A 23,548-nucleotide genomic window follows, 5' to 3' on the forward strand; every position below is an offset into this window, starting at 1 on the left:
AAGTTTGCGTTGTATTTGAATAAACCGACGGGACATGTTTCCGACTAATTACAGGATATAAGTGACAGCGGGATCAAGTCGTCTGGGTCCCGCTTCCTTCCTTCCTTTGACGCTGTGATGTGGCTTGATTTGGTTGCCAAATGGCAAACCTGATTTCCTCCTTAAAGTTATGTTTGCTAAAAATGTTCCACCTGTGCACACTGTATGATGACTGTGGCACATTTGCGTCTTCCTTATTTCGCTGGAGGAGCAGCGTCCTCACTGCACCCCGATTAGTAAGTTTAACCACGCCGCCCTGTCACTTCAGCCTTCACTTCTGAGAACGGTTTGCGCCGTGCGTAACTATTCAGCGCTAATTGTTAAAATGATTGCACTTATGCGTGAAGCGCATGGTGGTTAAGTAATTTTCAACCTGTAGGTTAGAGTTTATGATTGCTGCATGCACACCTTCGTAAATGGACGGTGTTTCCGTTTGAGTTGTAGTTTAAAGAGTAAAACTACTTTACTCAGTGAGAATGGTGATGCTTGCAGAATTACACGGCTTGATGTTGAGGCCATATTTTATCCACCTCGCCAGGCTGACACAAATCACTAGTAGGTAAATTAAGCCCAGGTTATTAAGGTGCAGTGTAGGACAGCGTGTCACTGTATTTCTTTATGTGTGCATATGTCAGTGGCTCTTTGTTTGTTTTCTGGTAATTGATATGCTCTTTTATCTGCCGTTTTTCCATGTACTGCAGGTTATTCATCAGCCTGCTTTATGTGCGCTGCAGGTCCACTTCGAGCTCCGTCTGTGAGCCTTGACACTGTAATCTCTGACCTATGACCTGGCTGATTGAAAACTGTAGGCTACAAGCAGAAGACTAAATGCACAGTTTAACATCACCATTACTTTTGGCAAATCAGTGAATTTCTATTTAATTTTGGCATTTTACCAATCTGTCATTTTTATTCCCGCCATGAAAGATTTGAGCCTCCAAATCTATACCGGCAGGTCCTCATCTGAGCACAAGCAACTGCTTTATACAAAATTTTAACATTTCATCTAAATTGAAGCCCGTTTACATTGTTAGAAACCATGACTATATCTTGATGTTAGGAAGTCTGCTGCATGAAATGGAAAGCATTTAGTTTGGGTATCTGTGTGCTGCGCCTGTTGGCTAAACTAAACATAGGAAGGTTTAAACTAAATCTCATCTCCAGGCTGTGTAACTGAACCCTGTGCATTTCAGGTTTTTGACTAATCTCAGCCTCACTCTGCTTGGCAGTTTAAGCCCATATTAATGACTAAATCAGATTAAAAAATAAATAAATCAAAGGACATGAAACATGTCAATATGGATATACCAGGGTGTGTACGTGTATGTCCATGCATAAGGGACGTCTTTGAAGTTTCGCAGACTAAGGCTGGGCATGTCTGCCACAGTTAATCTCATTCTGAGCAGTTTCCTTTATTCTTTTTTTTTTAATGAAGTTATACAGTAAGTTGTGCTGTGTGGTTGGACACCTTCCATCTTTTCTTCATGCACTGATATTGCAGCAGTTTGAGGTGTGCTCCTCTGTTATCAGAAGTAGAAAATAAAATAAACATTTTATTTATTTTATTTATATGTATCAAATCTGTTGAAAAAACTGAAATATTTCTGGTATTCCTTGGCGATGGAGAGCTCCTTGTTTATTCCTCTCATAATTTTTACGAATGTTAGGGCATGTAGCAGTAGATTAGTATATGTTTCAAATGCACTTTTTTTTTTTTTTTTTTTTTGGCCTGTCCCATTTGGCTCTTTTGCCGTCAGAATTGTTGTCTAAAGGCAAAGAAAGATGCCCATTGGATTTACTTTCAAATGCACTTTAATAAAGGTGTCATTTGTCAGAGAGTTTTGAATAAACTCGAGCATTCATAAAAACAAGCTATGGCACACAAATGTGGGGAAACAAGCATGAGTACTGGCTTGTTGCATCACACCACAGAACATTTGGCACCAGTAGGGAGCGCTAGTTTTCTGATGCTAGCCACGCGGGGCTTTGAGCTGTGTGAGGTTTAGAGAGACATTGTGTATCTGGTCTCCTGTGCCCTTCCTGACACACTAAGGAATTTAGCTTTTTATTGTTAATTCAGCAGAAAGATTGAAAGATTCAAGCCAAATATTCAGACAGCTAACATTTCGACAAGTCATCTTGTCAGCTCCCTGCTCCTCCAAAGATCCCTGCGATGTTTTACAGTCTCCTCCTGTATACTGACTGTGTTGTTTGCCCAGATTAAACATTTCAATCCAAATAAAGTGACACAAGGCAGGTGAAGAGGCACTGGAGTATTTCAGCACCAGGATAATTTAGACGCACACATGGTTTGGCTTTTGGAGCCAAGTCCAGCACAGGCTGTAAATCCAAAGGCCCACAGCTCACATAATCCAGGCTCAGTTTCCTTCTACTTTATTGTTGTGGCCTCTGGCCTGCTGAGGACCAGCATGCAATCGAATCCCTCAAGTAAACTAAATTTCTCTATCTCTATCTTTGTTTTTTTTGTTTTTTTTGATGTGCAGGAAATATAAACTTGAAGGTTCTGACTTGAAGACAAATCACAAAATCGAATGACAGGCCTCTGAATAATTAGATTTACTGTGTCATGTTCCAGAAGGCATGCTGCAGGTAGGCGTTGTAGCAAAGTGGGTGTTAATGTGTCAGAATTACACTCTCCAGTAATCACAGCTGAATGAATTAGTTAACAATGAGATTATATTAGCAGCAGGAAAGGAAACACAAAGCATTAAATTAGAGCCCGCATGCTGGGCTGTGTGAAATCCATTCAATGCATAACGAGGTGTTGCTGCTGTTGCATGACATATTTAGTGCTTTGAGATGCTTATGGCTTTTTAGAAACCGCATCAGACTATATTAAAGTCAACACTAGTTTCCACTGGCTCTTTCACATTCATTAACATCAGCAGCCCAAGGGAATTTATGCCACCTATGAAGATAAAGCATTAAATCACTGAAATTCCCAGGTAGGCTGCCAGTTATGTTAGCTAATGTCTTGTTTAACACATGAGCAGCTCACGCTACTGATGAGTGTCTGTTTGTCAGTGCTGCATATCAAGTCGACCCTATGACTCACATTTTAATCACAGCCCATGCATCACTGCATATCTATCCACATATTATTTGCTTTGTTGTGAATGACACTCATCACTGCTGAACTTTTGTTTGGCATTTTAACTGAACGTATCTAAATGCTTGCATAGTTTTTCAGATAGTCGTCCTGTCAGGTTTATTTTTTAACTGTTGCGCCATTACATTGATTAGATTTATCGTCAATCATTTCCCACCTGCTCTTCTGTAACACAATCTGAATGCCTTTAAGTTTAGAATAAAGTTCTGTGTGCTGTGGTTTATTTGACAGCAAGAATTAACTAGTTTATGAGCACGCTGGTCTCTGCAGTAACTTGTGATGATTGAGCCACCTAACTCGAGGTTGCATGGGATTGGAGAGGTTTATTTATCTTAAGGATCACATGTTATTGGTGAAAATGAAAATGAATTCGCTTTGGTTGTTATTTTGTTTTTAGGCCCTGTGGGAAATGCTTGAATAATTGACTCTGAGTATAACTGAAATTGCTTCATATCAGAGTATTAGTGGTTAAAGACTGATATTGCAAACATGTTTAATCTCATCATAGCCCAATGAAGTGAAACCTCAATCAGGGGACATTCATAGAACTGAAGGACCAATTTGAAGGTCTTTTGTGAAGAAGATGAAATAGCCAAAAGCAATGTTTTAGCAGACAAAGCTTGCACAGTTCAGCAACTGTGAAAATTAAAGAAGACAGAGCTGATGTTCAGTTGCAAAATGCTCACCCCATATGCACCATCCAGGTCCAAACAGGAGGAATTCAGTACTTCCTAGAATTTAAGCCTTTTTTCAAGAACCAAAAACTGCTGGAGCCAAAAAAGAAATGCTTGTTCTCTCAAAATGATTTTTTCCACCTATAAAAACCATTCAGAACATCAGCAATATTGAAGGGAATGTACAGGAGCTAAACCTACAGCTATTAGATGACTACCAAACCTATGTTTTATTAGCGTGTGAGTGTGTGTGATTTTGTTTGCAAAGTGCTATATTTTGCTCTACAGCTCTGTGTAATTATGGTCTTAAATGGTGACTTTGCCCTTGTTGAAAAAGATTTGTAAAGCAACACCATAAAAGCAACGCTGCAAACCTGGATTGATTTACAGGATTTTCTTCTGTCACAGAGCCCAGGCCTCGTGTCTGAGCGTTTGATGTCTTATTTCTGCAGGAACAAGACATTCAGTGTCCTGTCCCAGATTCACCAAAGGCCTTGTTTTTATCCCCTGTCTAACCTAACGCTCCCATGAAGGGCACATGTCTTTGAGTGCAATATTTTGCTAGAAAGGTGCCTGTGTCTATACCTGCTTGAAAATCATTCTTGACTTCAGTGAGGTTTGGGATACAGAACCGCTGAGCTCCTCTCTTCCAGTCATCAGAATCAGAATCAGAATCAGAATGGGTTTATTGCCAGATGTTGAGGTTTACAACATTAGGAATTTGCTGCGGTGCTTCAGTGCAAACAATAAGAATTAAAGTGCTATGTAGAAAGAAAGATATGTGCATGAGATATACATGAGATATATACATGAGAATAAGAATTAAGAGTGCTACGTAGAAAGATATATACATGAGTGCAGGTGGTGATCAGTGCCAGACATGAAATGATGCAGTGACACAGCGTAGGGTCATGTGTTGGTGGCGGGGACAGTCATGTGGTTATTGTTCATGTGTCCAACAGCAGAGGGGAAGAAACTGTTCTTGTGGCGAGAGGTTCTGGTGCGAATGGACCGGAGCCTCCTGCCTGAGGGGAGCAGGTCAAACAGACTGTGTCCAGGGTGAGAAGGGTCAGCTGAGATCCGGGCTGCACGCCGCAGTGTCCTGGAGGTGTACAGGTCCTGCAGAGATGGGAGTCTGCAGCCAATCACCTTCTCAGCAGAGCGCACAACACGCTGCAGTCTCTGTTTGTCCCTGATAGTGGCTCCAGCGTACCACACGGTGATGGAGGAGGTGAGGATGGACTCGATGATTGCAGTGTAGAATTGCATCATCGTCCGTGTTGGCAGGTTGAATTTCTTCAGCTGCCTCAGGAAGTACATCCTCTGCTGGGCTTTCTTGATGACGGAGGTGATGGTGGGCTCCCACTTCAGGTCCTGGGTGATGGTGGTACCCAGGAAGCGGAATGAGTCCACAGAGGTGATGGGGGTGTCAGTCAGGATGATGGGGGGGGAGTGGGGCTGTGTGCTTCCTGAAGTCCACAATAATCTCCACTGTCTTCTGGGCATTCAGCACCAGGTTGTTGTGGCTGCACCAGGACACCAGATGTTCAACCTCCCTCCTGTAGGCAGACTCATCCCCGTCAGAGATGAGCCCAATGACGGTGGTGTCATCTGCGAACTTGATTAGCTTGACAGACTGGTGGGTGGAGGTGCAGCAGTTGGTGTACAGGGAGAAGAGCAGAGGAGAAAGAACACAGCCCTGAGGGGAGCCGGTGCTGATGGTCCGGGAGTCCGAGACATTCTTCCCCAGCCTCACGTGCTGCTTCCTGTCCGTCAGGAAGTCAGTGATCCACCGGCAGATGGGATCAGGCAGATTCATCTGGGAAAGCTTGCCTCGGAGATGGTCTGGAAGGATGGTGTTGAAGGCAGAGCTGAAGTCCACAAACAGGATCCTGGCGTAGGTTCCTGGGGAGTCCAGATGCTGCAGGATGAAGTGTAGGGCCATGTTGATGGCGTCATCTACAGACCTGTTGGCTCTATATGCAAACTGCAGGGGGTCCAGGAGGGGGGCCGTGAGGGTCTTGAGATGGGAGAGAACTAGGCGCTCAAATGACTTCATGGCCACAGATGTCAGAGCCACGGGTCTGTAGTCATTTAGTCCAGTGATCCTAGGTTTCTTGGGGACAGGGATTATGGTAGAGGACTTGAAGCAGGCAGGCACATGACATGCCTGCAGTGAGGAGTTGAAGATGCCAGAAAACACTGGGGCCAGCTCGTTTGCACAGTGTCTGAGGGTGGCAGGAGACACGCCGTCTGGGCTGGGAGCTTTTCGAGCATTCAGACTCTTAAACTGCTTCCTCACATCTGCTTCATGAATATGAAGAGTTGTGGTCGGAGGAGGTGGTGTGAAATCCTCTTTTGTGTGGGGTGAGGAGGGGGGTGTTGTAGGTGAACAGTTTGAAGGTGGTGATGGCTCTATGGAGGGGGGAGAGGTGGGGGAATGAGTGTCCAAAGTGCCTCTATTGTTGGGGTCGTTGGAGGTGTGAAGGCTGCCTGATGGCTCGTCAAAACGACAGTAAAAGTCGTTGAGGGTGTTGGCCAAGAGCAAGTCATCAGTGGAGTGGGGGGTTTTAGGCTTGTAGTTTGTGATATTCCTAAAACCTTTCCACACAGAGGCCGAGTCATTCTCTGAGATCTGCTGCTGCATCTTCTCAGAGTGCTGATGTTTAGCAATGTCCACTTCCTTAGTGAACTTGTACTTGGCCTCTCTGTAGCAGTCCCTGTCTCCGCTTCTGAACGCCTTACTCTTTTCCAGCCACAGCTTTTTGAGTTTAGGGGTAAACCAGGGTTTGTCATTGTTATAACTCACCCTGGTGCGTGATGGCACAATGCTGTCCTCACAGAAGTGGATATAGGAGGTGACAGTGTCCGTAAACTCGTCCAAGCTGTTAGAAGCAGCCTTCAATGTGTCCCAGTCTGTGGTCTCCAAACACGTGCGAAGCTCCTCCACAGCCTCGTTGCTCCACAGTTTTTTGGTCCTCACGACAGGTTTGGAGAGCTTCAGCCTCTGCCTGTACGCGGGGATTAGGTGGATCATGACGTGATCAGAAAGTCCGAGTGAAGCGCGCGGCACCGCGCGATAGGCCCCGCTGATCGTGCTGTAGCAGTGGTCCAATGTCCTCTCCTCTCTGGTCGGGCATTTAATATACTGCTTGTATTTCGGAAGCTCATGGCTCAGATTGGCTTTGTTAAAGTCCCCAAGAGCAATGATGAGAGAGTCCGGGTATGTCCGCTCCGTGTGGAGAATCTGCTCTGCGAGTGCGCACTGAGCTGCTCGCGCATCCGCGTCTGGCGGTATGTAAACAGCGGCCAGGATGAATGAAGCAAACTCCCGCGGAGAATAAAACGGTTTGCAGTGAATAAAAAGATATTCCAGAGAGGGAGAGCAGTGCTGAGCAATCACTGTTACATCTGTGCACCAGCCACTATTGATGTAGAAGCAGACACCTCCACCTTTGGTTTTACCGGAGAGAGCGGCCTGCCGGTCCGCGCGCAGCAGATGAAAGCCCTCCAGCTTGAGCGCGCAGTCCGGGATGTCCTCACTGAGCCACGACTCCGTAAAACATAAGACACAGGAGGAGGCAAAGTCTCTGTTCATGCTTCTCATCAGGGCCAGTTCGTCTATCTTATTCCAGAGTGAGCGTACATTAGAAAGGAAGATCCCAGGAAGGGCCGTTCTCAGTCCGCGTTTCCTCAAACGCACGAGTACGCCGGCTCGCTTACCTCTCTTTCGACGTCTCACTTTCCTGATCAGAGTCAGCAGTAAATCTGCCGCAGATGCGACAAATATTGGAAATAAATCCACAGGCATTGTAGTCCTGCAGTTAAGGAGCTCTTCTCTGGTGTAAGAATATCCAGAGGAGTGCCCAGACACAGAAGAAATGCACAAAAACAAGACAAAAGTAACGCACTGAAGCACCAGGGCATCCATACGCGGCGCCATCTTGGATCCACTCCACTCCACTCCATCTTTTATGTGTCAGATGACCTTAAGTATGTTTGTCTTTATGCAAGAGTGTAGAAGACCTTTCACAAGGTGCTCATACAGCCAGCAAGGAGAAAGAAAACATGATTGAAGCAATTCCTGAGAGTTTAAAATCAATGTTTATAGAACTCTGATCCATTAACCACTTCATGCTGAGGTCTGTCAGTTAGGAATTCCTGCAGGCTTTTTCTAACTGATGTGCAAGCCTGAAATGACTGGTTGGATCAGTTCAACGATTTATCAAACCTGGGTTTGGTCTCTATACAAAAGGCGCCGTGACTTGATGTCATGTGAATGCAAACATTATTGGGGAAATTACCGTCACAAGGAAGAGGGTACATGACCAGAGCAAAGCAGATGGGTCTGTTCTGTAGATTGGCAAAATATTTTGAGCAGAAACCATAGGGATCTATTTGTCAGAAGCAATTAGTTGCAGCAATTAGTAGCAGCCCTTTTTCATTTTCCCTCTTTAAAAGTCCAAAAATCTGTCTCAAATGATCCCTTATTTGCTGTTTAGTATAATGTACTGGACTGGTAAGTGTAGACTTGATGCACTGTGTGTGGCCTTGCAGGATTTATTAGTCTCAGAACTTTATTTCTCAACGAGAAGTTGAGTTTAAACAACTGCTTGGAGAGACATTTCTGCATCTCATTTTCTTATTTTAATGACTGCATGACTAATTTCTAAACACGACCAATAAAGAGCAAGACAAAAGGTAAACAGTTGCAGCTTCCCAAAGTGGATTTTATGGTTTTTGCTGTGCTTTATGTCATTAAATATGTCAAAGATTTGGTTTTGGAGTGTTTGGAGCAGAGAAATTGCAATTGAAATTTGAAAGTATTCCACAAAGTTTTAAAACAGCAATCGATTTCTTTTGAAATATTAATAAATGATGGAAGCTTCTGCTCTCACCACCACAGACTCTGTAATTCTGTTGAAATGTATGCCTGTTCCCACAGGGCAAAGTGTTTCAGAGTGGTTTCTTCTTTAGCCAAGAGACATACGTGCACAGTGTGAATCAGCTATGGACCCACAGTGCTTCTTAATAAAGGAACCTCTCCTTTCTTCACCTTCTTTAATCTGCTTGTTACAGTCTACAGTCAGGCAAAGTCAAAATCTGGTTGAGCTGGCGCTTTAAAGGTTTACATTTAGGGATTAAGGTTTCTCAAAGAGTATCTATAACATCATTTTAAGTACCTCCATGAGCTTTGGATTTAACTCTTGTGCAATTTCTTTTGAAAGTAGTGAACTCCTGCTGTCAGGTCACAACACCTCACAATTGTGAAGCTTATAATCTGTTGCCTTTAAACTAGAGTTTGTGTGTGGATTTAGTTGTTGCTGCGTCAAAGCAGGATTTTAGTTAATATGGTTTCTGGGTTGTTTTTTTCTGTTTTGTTTGTTTTTTGTTGTTGTTTTTTTGGAAAAAGCTTTCGCAGAATAAGTGAAAACACATCATCTGTTTTGTGGATTAGTTCATCTTTTCTCTGAAGAAATATCTCATATAATTAACACACTATTCATACTGTGGTTGCACATGTGTGTCCATTCTCTTTTAAGGACCTTCTTTCTTCATTTGAGAATGGCATCTTGCCTTGAACTCTTATAATTCAGTGTCCCTTATGAATACAGGCCCTTCAGATATTTTTACGAGCGCAAATTATCCCATCACTGAGCATCTGTGGTATACATCTGATTCAGAACAGTTGCTAGGGGGTATTAAGATGATGCTGCTTTTTTCCTCCCTCGTGTTTCCAATCCATTAGCTTGCAAGTTGAAGTTTCCACATGATCAGTTAGGACAACTGTCATAGAATTTAAAGTCAGTGTTAGTCATCTGGGCTGTTTAAGAAACATGAATGAAATGTGTGTGGGTTTTGTCATATCCATTTTACTTTAAGGCTGACATGTTCTGTGGTGAACTTAAATTGTGGTTCAGGGAATGTCACTTTCAATTGCTGTCAGCTTTAATGTGACTAGTTTTATGAATTTAATATTACATCCAGAACCCTTTTAAACCCCAAACTATTTGTAAAATTCCCACTTACCAAAGCTCAGTTTCTTTATTCTAAGGACTAAAATTAACAACCTTGAAAATATACAGTGACACCTAACATTTATACTTCTCCCATAAAATACTGTAAGTTGAAGAATAAAGAAATCTTTTGAAGTCAAAAACCAACTGTTACTGATCCTGCCCTAAAGATCTGCAACTTCAACTCTGTTGAATGTAATCTAACATAAAGTATAAAAATGCTGATATCCATTAAGTGGTAGCTTAAATCTTTAATGAATTAATTTGTCCTATCCTTCCTATCCTATCCTTATCCTTCTCTCCTCATCCCATGGGAGATGGATTCTCCTCCCTTAGCCTAATTCTGCCTGTTTTTCCTGTTAAAAGGGAGTTTTTCCTTCTCACTGTCACCAAGTGCTTGCTCATAGAGGGCAATCTGATTGTTTGTTCTTTCTTGTATTATTGTAGGATCTTTTCCTTACAATATAAGGCGCCTTGAGGCAACTGTTGTAGTGATTTTGGTTATATAAAATGAATTTAACCAAACTTAATACACCCTCAACGGGTTGCGATTTACCAATACATTCAGTCTGGACCAGGTTCAGCAGCCCCCAAGGAAAACAGTAGCAACAAGATATCGATATGGCAAATATTCTGTTTTGAAGTCCAATTTTTAACTTTAATCTTAACTTTAAAGTTGCATTTCTGGTCATTAAGCATGTAAATAAAAATATCTGGTTTCACCTCTTGTTTAGCAAAATGAGATACAGTTGTGCAATCTCCAAGAAAGTTTATAATTTTTCAAGTTTTTGCCGAAATTTATTTCTGCAATTTCTCTACTATCGGGAAATTCTATGTTCGTACAACACAGACCCTTGCCTCCAGCTCATTTGCATTTGTGATATTTGCCACTAGATTGCCAGTGCGTTAACACTGAAAGATGCATGAGCAGCCCAATGCAGACGCCCAGCCACAAGGAGATCATTTTTTGGCACGTTGTGTTCAGTGGTTAGCAACAAAACCAAAAGCTAAACTACACTGGAATTTTTTTTAAAAAACAAAAGGAGGCAACATACTTTCCCACTTTCCCAAACAATAAAGTAAGAGTAAACTACAATTGGAAACCTAAATCTTTTGTTAAAAATCTATTTCTTTTAATTGAAGAATTGTATACTGTCTGTAATTCATACTGTCAGCTGAACATTTCTGTCTGTGCAGTTCAGTATGCAACAGAAAATGATTTTTGATGTCTGAGGAGAGAGCATTTGTTATCTTTTAGTCACTGGAAAATATGTCTGTACCTCTATCTCAGTCAGGGTTGAATTCTCTGCTTCACACTGTAATCAAATTATACTTCCTTGTTCCTGTTAGACTGCTTTTTAACAGCATCAAGTACAGGGCGCCCTTCAACGAAGCTGTTGATCTACTTGTCTGAAAGTATCTGAAAGTATATGAATCTGATAAACTGATCTACTATAAACCGGTTACCATAAAACTGACAACTATGGACCACCAATTCACATATTCGAGAATGAATCACAAGTTCAAAATATTATGATTGTTTTTGTTATGAGGAAAATGTTGTACAAATTTAGTCAAGCTTTTGGTGAGAAGGTGTAAAATATATCACCTACATCTGTAAGATGATCTGAAAAAATGCACAGTTGCACAACTCAAGATTCCTTGTTGGCCAGGAAAAATTCCCCTTCTTCAGTAAGTGCATATTAACCAGATCTGTCTAACCCCTTATTTGTTGATAAGCGGCTATATAATGGGATTGTAAGAGTATCATAAAACACATTTTTTCCCACTCTTTTCCTTTCCAACAAAAACATTGTAGAGTACACAGCACCATTTTATCCTTTTCCTCCCTTTTTGAAATTTTTTTCACAGTAGCAAGATGCGATTTCCTGCTGTACACAAACGGTGCACTATAATTGCAATTAAAAGTATGCATTGTTTAGTTCAACATCTCCTCTATTAAGGATGTAGCATTCAAGGGATGTCCTATTTGGTCAAATAACAAGCTTGTTTTGACATTTAAAATTATAGCTTTGACTGTAAAATAAATAAACAATAAATAAATTGTGTGCTCAGTAAGTTACCATAATGGGAGCCTTAATTCTTCATGCACATGCTCATATGTTTGGACAAGTCTTAGCGACAGTAGTCTGATTTGACCACTGCTCTGTCGTGTCATACAGCAATAAGTCTGGATTGACTTTTGCCCTAAAGATGACATTAACAGCAGACACTTCACTGTCTCCAAAAGACACCTGCAGATTGGCTTCTTCTCTGTATTACCCTTTAATTTCCTAGCAAGATCATTATTTGTGTTTTCATCATTAAAGCCTTTAATCTGCTCCAGATCAATCATACGTTGATGCTATTTGGTTAAAAGGACTGAAACATTTGGTGCTCTCTCATCTCTGAAACCTATTGTTTTACGCAGCAGGGGTTGTCTAATTTCTACCTAAATGTTGGCAAGGTCTGATCTCATTAGACATTTGAATAGGTTTGTTTGTTTCCTGTTTTTCTCAACAACATATGCTTAATGGCACACACACAACAAAACGAATTGTTTTCATCATTTATTAAATGAGCGATTTCTCTGAAAATCTGTCATTAGCTATCACTACTTGTGGCCATAGTAGTTTAATTGATCTCAGCTGCTGGTAATAAATTGGCCTCTGGAGACCACCTTTCTGTGTGACGTTATTGTACGTTTTTAATTAAAAAGTAAGCCATCAGACCTAGTTAACAGATCAAGTAATTTTTATCTTCTAAGCCATTCAAAGTATTTAACTGTTAGCTGTTAGCTGTTTATTTGTAGGGCTACACCAGTCGGTTCAAGCCAACTGGGTTAATAGCCCCATATAACAAATTAGGTTTGTTATAGATCCACATTAAATCAACCTCAATGAAATTCACTGTTTACTCAACAAGTTATGTCTCTTCGTGTATAGGATACAGTTTCATTTTGTGACAAAATAGCTATACTTTTTTTAGCGGATTGTGCACTTGCTATAATCTTTGATATATTTTTCTTTTTCTCTTTTTCTTTTTAAATTTAATCTTTAAATCGTTCTGCTTCTCATTTCAACAGTGTAGCTGATATGTAATTATAGGAAAAGAGTTTATCTGAATGGGTACTGAGACAAAATTGTAGAGTACTTTGGGCTGTCAAGTTGAACAGGAAGCAAAATATTCCCCGAAACCCAGATGTCTGACAGTTATCATCTCAAGACAAATGTCGCTTGTAAATGTGTCAGACATAGTTGAGGAAATGGTTTTTACGGTTTATACCTTAAGGTAAATTTATAAAATTATTATTTCCATTTGTACAGCAGTTAGAATTTCTCAATCAGTCTCTAAAGTCTTATCTGTTTTTTGAGGTAAAAAAAAAAAAAAAACAGAGCTCCAGAATAAAAATTTGACTACACTACTTCCTGATGAGTTGAATCAGGAAGAGAACGAGCTGGTAGTAATTAACATATTCTTTGACAAAAAGAAAAGAAAAAAACACAAAACACATTTAAAGGTTTTAAAAAAATTCCAGGGTATTCATTGGAAACCCTCGGGTAACTTGAACCTGAATCAACTCGAGAACATCTAGACAGAAACAGCAGCCTGGTGTTTTCCCTCCCCATCTTTCATCATCTGGTCTGTTTTAATCCTCATTTCAAAACATGGGAACTAATGACTAATGGCAAAATTCAAAACAGTGATGTAGGCAAAAGATTATGAGAAATGTCCATCTATCTGACACAACAGGCTGCATGTTGCCATGGTAGACTAATGTCATGCAAGGTACTGTGCTCTGCTTTTATGAGATTACGTGGATAACAGGGCCACGAGCCCAGCAGTCTGGAGAGCCTGTTCAGCTAATTAGGCATCGGGTTCAAAGTGGTGATGGAAAATCAGACGGGATAATCATTATCTGCATCATTATAATGAAAACAGAAAACAGGCTTTCAGCAGGCCTCAAGAACTGTGATGCACCTGATGATGGAGAACAGGGCTTTATTTTGGAGGCTTGTGAATTAATATTCAATGATTTTGGTTCTGATAATACTACTATTACTACTACTACTTCTGATACTGTTAAAACAAAAAGTGGTTGTAAAGTGTCCGACAGAAAAATGCAATTTTGTGCATGGGAGATACTTTCATCTCCTGTTAGTGCAGCTGTGTCTTCTGTCTGAAAGTCAATCAGAAAGCATCAGGGAAATGTTCAGATGACCGAGTTCAAGTAAGTCAAAGTGCTGTCGGTACTGAAGCCTTGTTGTTTATTGATATGTTTGGCCTGAGCTGTGTTGGGAATTCCGGAGCCTTTCTGGAACTTTTAGAAACAAGATCTGTTTGTTTTTTCGGTGTGTATTATTTTAACAAGATAGTTCCCATATATTTTTATTGTTGAAATTAGACCGCTCACGATAAGATACAGTTGTGTAAAAATATGGTGTATATGCTATGGACTACGTGACAATATGATACTATTACATTTTACATGGATGTCAGATTACACTGATAGTCTTAGGAATGGTTCCACTATCGTGCACTGTAAAAATAACTTTTGGTCAGAGTGCATAAATTACAGTCACTCTCTTTGCAAATTGTACATTTAGAGGACTTAGATTTCCATGACCGTACCGTCTTCAAGTAAAATAGAACTTATTGCAGCAGTATCGTGCACCAACTGATTTCTACACACAGCTTTACAAATTCCCAGTATCTTTATATTATTTTCTTCAAAGTAGCCACATAGTAGCAATAGTTGTTGCAATGTTGTCCCACACAGTTGCTACTTGGTGAAATAAATTGTTTTACAAAACAAGGTTTTAACAGTGAAAATTGTTGAAAAGTGAAGCTAAATCTCAGTGTTGTTCTTGTTGCACAGCATTTCTTCAACAGTGTTTTTTTTTAACATTGTGTCCTTGCGTAAGTCTGTACCTCCTTCCTGTGTTGCCAACACACAAAAGTAAGTCAACAGCTGTTTTGATCCAACAGCAGAAATTTAAGCAGGTTTGCGTCCGTTGTTATTTTTTGTTTGAAATGTTTAATGGTAGGTCTGCTCTTAAACCTCTGCTGAATAAAAATCAAAATGATAGAGAGTTGTACTATAAATATGAATGGGAATTGTAAACTACAATTTGGGTTCTTTTTTTCTTCTGTCAGCACAGAAGTAACACATGAATGGTTTTCCTAATCCAGGAAGACAGCTCAGCCTTGGAGCAAAGAAACAATTAATTATACTTTGGTAGTAATCCAGATCTAGGAGTCCTACCATTTGATTTTTTTCTTCTTTTTTTTCTTTTTTCCTTTTAACCAATTACATAATCTGATTTTATTGACTCAGGCAACAAAAGAAAACGTTAAATTATGTTTTGTTTTAATACTTAAATTCTGTATTTTCTGGTCACTCTCAAAAGGCCATCATCATATTCTATTTCAAGTATTCAATTTCCATTTTAAGTAAACCTTTTCATAGAATAATATGATGTAAAACTAAAAACCTCTTGGATAGTGATAGGATCTGCATTAATTATACAGAAATGTCAGGTCTCTACCACCATCATAATTGAAGCAGTTGTCCTAGTCCCCTCATCAGCCCAATCTAACCATAAATCTTATGAAGATTTGTTTCAGAAAGACACTTAACTTTCCAGCACCAAGAGGTTAATCGAGTTCTTTAACATGTTACACCAAGTCTAACATTCGTTGATTGGTTGTGCTTAGCTAATTTATTTCATGGGTTATGAATCTGTCTCATAAGGATCCTGGAATGGTGACTACATCCCCACCTGATGTGTTTGCTGATGTTTTGTTTGTTTGTTTTCTTTTTTTTGTTGTTGTATTTATTTATTTATTATTATTTAGTTTTATTTGTTAGTATATTTACATTTGCAAACATTCAGAAATTATAATGTTGATAATAGCAAACCAGTCACAGGAGGTCCACATGTGCACAACAGTTAGCTGTTTACTAGCTTGATAGTGAAATGATAACATGTCTTCTGAATGTCCTTAATGACCAAACATAATTAGCAAATTTTTCTTAATAATCTTTTCACTGACTTAAATTTGATGGGATGCTTTCTAGTCTGTGTGAAGTTTTAGGTTTTTTTTTTTTATTACAGCATGAGCAACAACTGCACACTTGACACACTGAATCATCTTTTAAAAAAAATGTTTCTATATAGTGAGCATGTCCATTAAGCTATGTAAGCTTAAGCTATGTAAGAAATGTAAACAGATGGATATTGTGGCTTGAAGAGGAATTTTAAGGATTCTAGCCTGCTGAATTCACTATAAGCCTGTAACTCCATACACTCAGGTACTGTAGCAAGTTTCTGCATGTAATCCATACTAAAGAAATTACGGGCAGCCTGGACACTGGACATTAACCTAAAGGAGACAACAGATACACTTGTTTCTCGTTCATGAGCATCACTGTGCACACATTCTGTACAGACAGTATGTTAAAGACAAAAAACAAGAGTATTGGAGTGGTTTGAGATGTTGTGTGATAAACATCAGGTTTTGCTTTGCTGAAAAATCCCAACATTGTACTTTAGTTGTAGATAGGGAACTCTGTTTTTATTATCCCTCATTTGTTATACAAATATGGTTAGAGGTTAAAGATTGAGGCATAACTCATGAATTTAAGTGTCCAACAAACTTGCTTGTTTTTCAACCCCGACTTCCATTTAAAGACAATAGTTGGATGATACAAGCTACAAGGAATTGAATTACATTCCGTCTTTTCCTTTAGCATTTCCTGATGTAGATGGATCATTGTTCCACTGGCTTCCTGTTGTGGCTTATTGTGACTTACATATAGCAACAGGAGGAACACTGGTGGGTTTGAAGATTTGAAAATTACTGATCTCACCCCCAGGCTGGCAGGGAAATGTAGATGGTCCAGGTCTGTGCCGCAGTTAGTTGTTGCAAAATAGTATGATCATCATTAACAATAGAACAAAATCTTGTTATAAAGGTTGCCAGATTAGATGTGGCATAGTTCCCTTTGTGAAACACTTAAAATTTTATCCACCAAACAGCAAGTTCACATTGAAGGTTACTAATGTGTTTTTGGGCTCTCCTTCTTTTTGGCCCCATCTTTACTGAGAGGAGAATTAGGGATCCATTGCATAAGAAGCAGGTCAGCCAAAAGACTGCAAGCTGTCTCTTCATGAGCCTGAGAGTAACTTTAAGAAGCTATGTTTACATTATTGTTCTTACTGCGAGACATATGTTTTTAAGAACAAATATCTCATTTAAATGGCAGCACTCTGTTTCCAATCACTTTAACACTTGGCAAGTAGCAATATTACAAAAAGGGATATTATCCAAAGGATGTAAATTTTAAAAGGTTAACGTTTGGCATCTGATATCTTCTATTTAAGTACACAAATTTAAAATAATTAATCACAGTCGGACCTGATATAAGTATGCTGATACTTGATGGGGTTTTTTGGGTTGTGTGTGTAAAACTTCAAGACTTTTAAAGTAGCTCTTTCTCTCTTTTCTGGCTACCCATATGATCTACCCCGACCTGACAAGACCATAAAAACATTAAAACATGTAAGACAATGACAACAAAAATCCCTTGTCATTGAAAAATAAAAATAACATCTAGTACTGTGTCATTACCCAACTCTGTTCCAGCATGGCAGAGAATCTATTTCTTTTTTCACTTCGCTAGAAGTTAAAGAAGAGCCAGGAACTAAAATACTCTTACAACTAAAGCAACTGCCAGTTAAAACAGAAGGCAAGTGAAAATTGAAAGCAGTCCTCTGAGTAAGAATTCTGTTAGTCATCTTATCAGACTCTTTATTGCATTCTTTAAGACCTTTGCATAGATTTAAGACATAACTTGAATTGGTTTTCCAGAACAAAGACAGTAATTTATCCAACATTGCAGGTGTGACATTACACGTCCTTGTAAAATGCTTTGATGTGTCTCCACCATAAAGACTAGCCAGTAAGAATAGTACTCAACACAGCATTGGCAATACACATTTATTATATGGCTGTAAAATTGTCATATTTCATTGCCAATTGTATTTCTTGGTGACTTCTATAAGAGAAAACACATCTTTGTGCAAGTAATGGCCAAAGGCTTGGGAGGCCGAGTTGTTAAGCATGGAAACACCAACAACTCTAAATCTTGGAAAGTTGCAGGAACAGCTGCAAAACCCACTCTTTTTGTTCTTAATCTGATTTAGTGTGACTTTTTTTGCTTTTGCTTTTTAGGTACAGTGAAACTCTAATCTAATGTCTCACATGAGATTCTGATCATAAATGGCTTTTTATGTTGAAGATGTAACTAATTTCCAAAACATGTTTGTCCCTTCTGACCTGCAGAGTTGGATACACGTCTGTGTCCATTTCCTGCTGTTCATTACGCTTGGGGTGCATTCAGATAGACTTAACGTCAACCCAGTGACCAATGACATCGCTAAACTCTCCACTTTGGTAAGAGAAACACTCCAATTAAATTGTATTTGAGAAATTCTAAACTAAATGTCTATTCTGGTATGTTATACATGGCAGGCTACCACTGAACAATCTAAAGCTATTATAGCTATTAAAATATAGTCAAATGAACACACAAAGCACAATGCAAAGGCATTAGAACTGTATTCAAACCAGTGGCAGATCTTGAAAGTCTTTGCTCAAACAGCTGCAAACACTGTATTTCTCCAGAGAACCATATTTGATCACTGCCATCACTTAACCGTGTAATGTAAAAACTACCTGTTTATCTTTCTAGAATATATAAAGTTAGCACCTGAACAGGAACAGGAACAGGAACAAAAAAGAAAGCTGTGTAGTTGTTTCACCAAGTCTTTGTGTTCATGGTTTCAATAATAGTAAATTCACAAATTTTCAAACTGAATGAAAATTCATGTTTTTATGATGTTGCCTGCAGTTTAATGTTAATGTACTTTCTTTTTTTTACAGAGACAAAATATTCCTAAAGATTACCTAATTCCTCTAGAGTACATTCCTAAAGAAGAGGTAAGATATTGTGACATCTTTCAATGAACAGGCAGTAACCAAATTTATGACAAATCTAGCAAATTGATAAGCACAAAAAAATGCTTTAATTGTCCTTGCATTTGACGTTGTTACTTCAAAGAGGTGAACCAGGTTTATGGCCACTCTGAGTCATTTGGCATATTTGGGTGTGTCAGGATGGTAATAAATCAGCAATAAGATGAAACCAGTCTGCTACCAATTTGCAATTGGATTGGTTCAAATTGTTAATAACATAGAATCTGTTGTGATAATACAGCAATTAACTTTTATAGGTGAACAAAAGTGCAAAGTCAAGTCCCCTATTGCCACAGACTGCACTCAACGCCACACATAGACTCAGACTAATTGCAGTGCGTTAACAATCTGTGTTTATAAATTAGGCAGCAATTATTGGCAAACCTTCAACAGTCTGTCTGAGAATGATTCGAGTCAGTTGGACCACAAATGTTTTGACACTAGTTGCTTCTTACCTATGTAATTACCTTGCCTTTGAAAGTGGTTACTCAGAGATTGAACGTGACGCATGCTCAACCTCTGGGTGACCAGCTGGTCACCGCAACTGCCACTTTTCCCTAGTTCCAAGGCTGCCATTTACTCTAGTATGACTGAGCCATAAGACGATGAACTCACTGACAATGATTACCTTTTTTGAGCTACATCCCCATGTCAAACTATCAGTAAACACATCAGCTATGCTGCTATCTTATACCATGTATGTATCACACAGTTCATACATCTCATGTTACATATGTGTTCCTTTTTTTCCAGGCTGGGATGTGTTGGATGAAATTAAATATCTTCTATTTGGAGGAAAGCTTAGTAAGGTTATCAGAAAAGTTTGGAAACGTTTCATCCAATAAAGAGAACATTAGCATATTCATTCAGATTCTCCAAGAACAAAGGGTCCATATGCAGGATCTGGTAAGTTCATTGTTTACTGGTTATCTTTTACCACTTTTATTACAGATCCAGCATCCATGACAAACAGTGTTGAAATGTGCATTATATATAATTGGATAATGTATATGAAAAACACATAATCAAAATATATAGTGGCCTAATTATTTAAATTGAATGATTTTGGATGAAGTTTTTTTGGACTGCAAAAAAAAAAGAAAGAACGAAAGCATGCAAGCTTCAGGTATGCATTTAGTCACATGATTTTCATTTAATATGGGTAGAAATGGGTTTTCAACATTTTGAAAGAGTTACCCATTCTCACAAGTATTACGCAGCATATAGTCTGTTTCAAATACATGGTCGCTACTGGTTTAGGTTCAGAAAGTAGGAGTCATGATGCTTACTCTGTTAATTCACAAGTTATTCTCACACCAGCTTTGCAAGCGAGACATGAAAGGCTGCAGAACACTGAATGTCTGAAATACATGAAGCATTTGCACAGTCATGCACTTTCATGTGATAATATGTAGAAAAGCGCAAGATTGCATGTGTGTAGAAAAATTAGAGATTTTTTTGGAAGGAAAAAAGAAATGAAATAAATGTATTTAATGAAAATTGTGTCTCTGTATTTCCAGAATGACATCATGCTTGATTTTGAGTGCCACTATAGGGAAGAGAGGTTTGACACCAACCAATACTTTGACTTCATCGAAGATTTACTCAGAGCTGCACAGAATAAAGAAGATGCACACGACTGTGATGTTCCTCCCTGTCCCACCTCACCATACCCACCATTAATAGACGAGTATTCAGAAGGTGAGTACTCTATATAACACTTTTATGTTGTTAGACATGTTTGTGTAATTTCATTAGTTTAATAAATGAAGAAAAACTAAATGGTTAATTGAGGTGTGAGATTTGTTGCTTTATTGCTGAATTCGTGTGCAAAGTTTGTATTGATTGCAGCATGTTTGTAGCTACTGTGCACTGGGTTTTGCAGAAAATTTACTATAAGGCCATTTGTGATATATAAATGTTTGCTCATTTGTGTTTGCCTTTAATTCATGTTACAAAAAAAGGGTAGATCTTTTTTTGAGCCAGTGGTCAAATGCTAAGTTAGCATTTCCTCTTACAGATTCTTATTGATTAAAATAAAACAAAGGATAAAAAAAAAAGCACTGGGTCGAACTATTTGAACTAATATATCTCAGGTGTTTCTGCAAAAGTTCAGTTGTAACGCCTCCACAACAAGCTGCATGTTGCACACTCGTGTTCACTCCATCTGGAGTGTGATGCTTTAAGCCAAAGCACACTACAATAAATGACAAGACTGGCAAAATATCTATCAGTCAGTCCAGCTTTTCTTGGACGAAGCTGATGTTTTTAAGGTAGTCTGGATTTCGCAATCTGAATTTGAATTCATCTTTTTTCATTCTGCATGAAAAGAGTCAGCAAGGAAACAAAAAACAAAAAAATGTCAGAAGAGGATAATCATATTTTTCACATTTTAGTTTCACAGTTAAGATCACTTTGTAATGCACCTGATATTCTACATGTGCCCTTAAAGATATGAATTTAAGATTTGCACAACATTTTTCATTTTATGAAGTTACCACTTTCTCTGTATCAACAATTTGCATTCATTAATGTTGAGAAAAATTGAAGAAGGTATAATCACTTGAAAGTAAAGAACACTGTTTAGTACTCATAAGTCAGATAACAATAATAAAGAATAACTGAATAGGATTACTTTTAATGATGATCAGTAACAAGCAGAAAGATTGTTTAATCACATTTTCATATGTGATATATTACAGTATATCATGATATAATTTGAAGTCAGTTTAATACTTAGCAACCAAAGGGCTACACAGCACGAGCGCGTCTAATACCTAATACCAGATTACCCAGAGAAGTTTGCACAAAATTAAAACTAAGCCTTGTCAAAACCACAGTTGGAAAGGAAACTTTAAAACTCAGAGAAATGTATAATCCCCCCAAAAAAATAATGTTATAACTATACTAACAAGAATATAAATTTGCAAAAGAATCTAAACTAAGGACTGAGAACAATAAAACACACAAACCCGAGGCATAAGTTAAAGGTGTGGGAAAGCAGAAACTAACCTTAACTCTTGAAAACGCCCTCCCAAAAAATAAATTTAAACCCTGAACATTTCCGTCACAAGTTCATTCCTGCTTGTAAAACTACAGCCACCCTCTTAGGAATATAGTGAAAAGGCTTTATTTAGGACAGACCTCTTGTGGCTGTTTGGAGAAGCTTTTAATCCACAAACCATTATTTCTTCACAAGAACTTTGCAAGATAAGAGCTGAAAAATGTTCTCAGCGGTCAGATGGCCCATAGAGACACGGCTGAGTCACAGGACCGAGGGAAGATGTCCCAAGGTAGCACATGTGAAAAGGAAGAAAAGAGCCGAAACCTGATTGTCTACACGTTGAATACAGAGCAATCTTCCCAAGCGCTTGGCTTTTCTTTTGCGGAGTGGTTGGATGAGCTCTATTGTGCGTGTTTGAGGGGAGAGTAGAAAAAGTGGTGTTGAGGTGCCTTTTTAACACCTGACAATAAAATGTTGACACTCCTCTCTTCCCTTAATTTCCATCCCTTTATGTCACTTTTTCATTTGTCTTGTTGTGTTTTCTGGTAACTCTGAATCCATCTCTTTTGTGTTTTTCTGTTTATCCTTCAGAGTCCCCCACTACCAGCCCACCGTGTCCAAATGACTGCAACACAAGTAAGTCTGTGGATATTTGCAAGAAAAAAAAAAGAGCTGCAAAACCAGTCCAGCTGGTGTACCAAATGGGCAGCAGTGTTTTTCCACTTTTGATATCAAGTAAGCCAGTGTCCTCAGAATGCTGTCACTGATGAGCAGTGCTCTTCGGGGCAAATTCCTCATCATGTGCCTCGCCTTGTCCTTTTAAGTGTTTACCTGCCTACTCAGTTAAAACCCCTGCAGGGCTTTGCATCTTCACAAGTTGTCAGTGTTTTGATTAACTGCACGTGGAAATGCAGACAGAATGTACATTTCATTAAATACTGATTCATAAACATTCGTTACAGTGTGAAGTGTAAGTGCGTTGCAGAGTGGTTGTAGTAACACAACAGAAACACTGAAGGGGGAGATCAAGAACATGGTGATATAATAAGTTTCTTTTTGTTTACTGTTGCTTTCCTGATAACCACATTAACCTCCAGAGAGATTAAATTTCAGTATTTTATTTGAATGGATGCCAAGAAAATCTTTGCACATTATCAGTAGTTTGTGCCGCAAAATGCTCTTTATGTTAAAGAGAGTAAGAACTAAGAAATAAGGTACAGTATAATATTTATTTGGTGATGCTCTTTACTTTTCACGGTAAAAACAAAGAAAATTTAATTATTAAAAAAACAGAAATCACTGAAGAAAAAGTTTATTTATTAATATTTAATCATAGTTTAAGTAATTTTTAAGAGAATTTGTCCTTTTAATCCTAGGTGAGCAACAAAGACTCCTGCCTGAGGTGGTGGAGAGAAGCCTTCTCTCCTTACTCTTCATTCCACTTTTAGCCATCGTGTTCTTGCTTGTATGGAAGGTGAGCCAACCTTTGACCTCAAACACTAAGCTGAAGTACCTAAGAGATATGAAAATGTCGAGAGATACAGTCGTGCTTTGTTCCATTGAATTTATGAGAGCTGGCGGCAGCCTTTCAACTTTGTGCCATTGTTCTACACACCTCGTTGATCCTTGTGGTGAACTTCGG

General features: G+C 38.9%; 1 protein-coding gene across 2 annotated transcripts in view; it reads left to right on the forward strand.

Annotated features, from left to right (window-relative positions):
• The window catches only part of kitlga (kit ligand a), a 29,787-nt gene that overhangs the window by 484 nt on the left and 5,755 nt on the right, over positions 1-23,548 (forward strand). The window contains exons 1-7 of one of the 2 annotated variants that reach the window (XM_026174992.2): positions 124-275; positions 18,210-18,320; positions 18,810-18,866; positions 19,656-19,808; positions 20,423-20,603; positions 22,498-22,542; positions 23,283-23,380. In XM_026174992.2, the coding sequence (XP_026030777.1) occupies positions 141-275; positions 18,210-18,320; positions 18,810-18,866; positions 19,656-19,808; positions 20,423-20,603; positions 22,498-22,542; positions 23,283-23,380 (780 nt within the window). In that variant the 5' untranslated portion in view covers positions 124-140. Of the gene's footprint in view, positions 1-123; positions 276-18,209; positions 18,321-18,809; positions 18,867-19,655; positions 19,809-20,422; positions 20,604-22,497; positions 22,543-23,282; positions 23,381-23,548 lie in introns of those variants that run through there. The other variant, XM_026174994.2, reaches the window with a different exon arrangement.

The sequence above is a fragment of the Astatotilapia calliptera genome, chromosome 7 (assembly GCF_964374335.1).
Source record: "Astatotilapia calliptera chromosome 7, fAstCal68.1, whole genome shotgun sequence".
Classification (NCBI taxonomy): Eukaryota; Metazoa; Chordata; class Actinopteri; order Cichliformes; family Cichlidae; genus Astatotilapia; species Astatotilapia calliptera.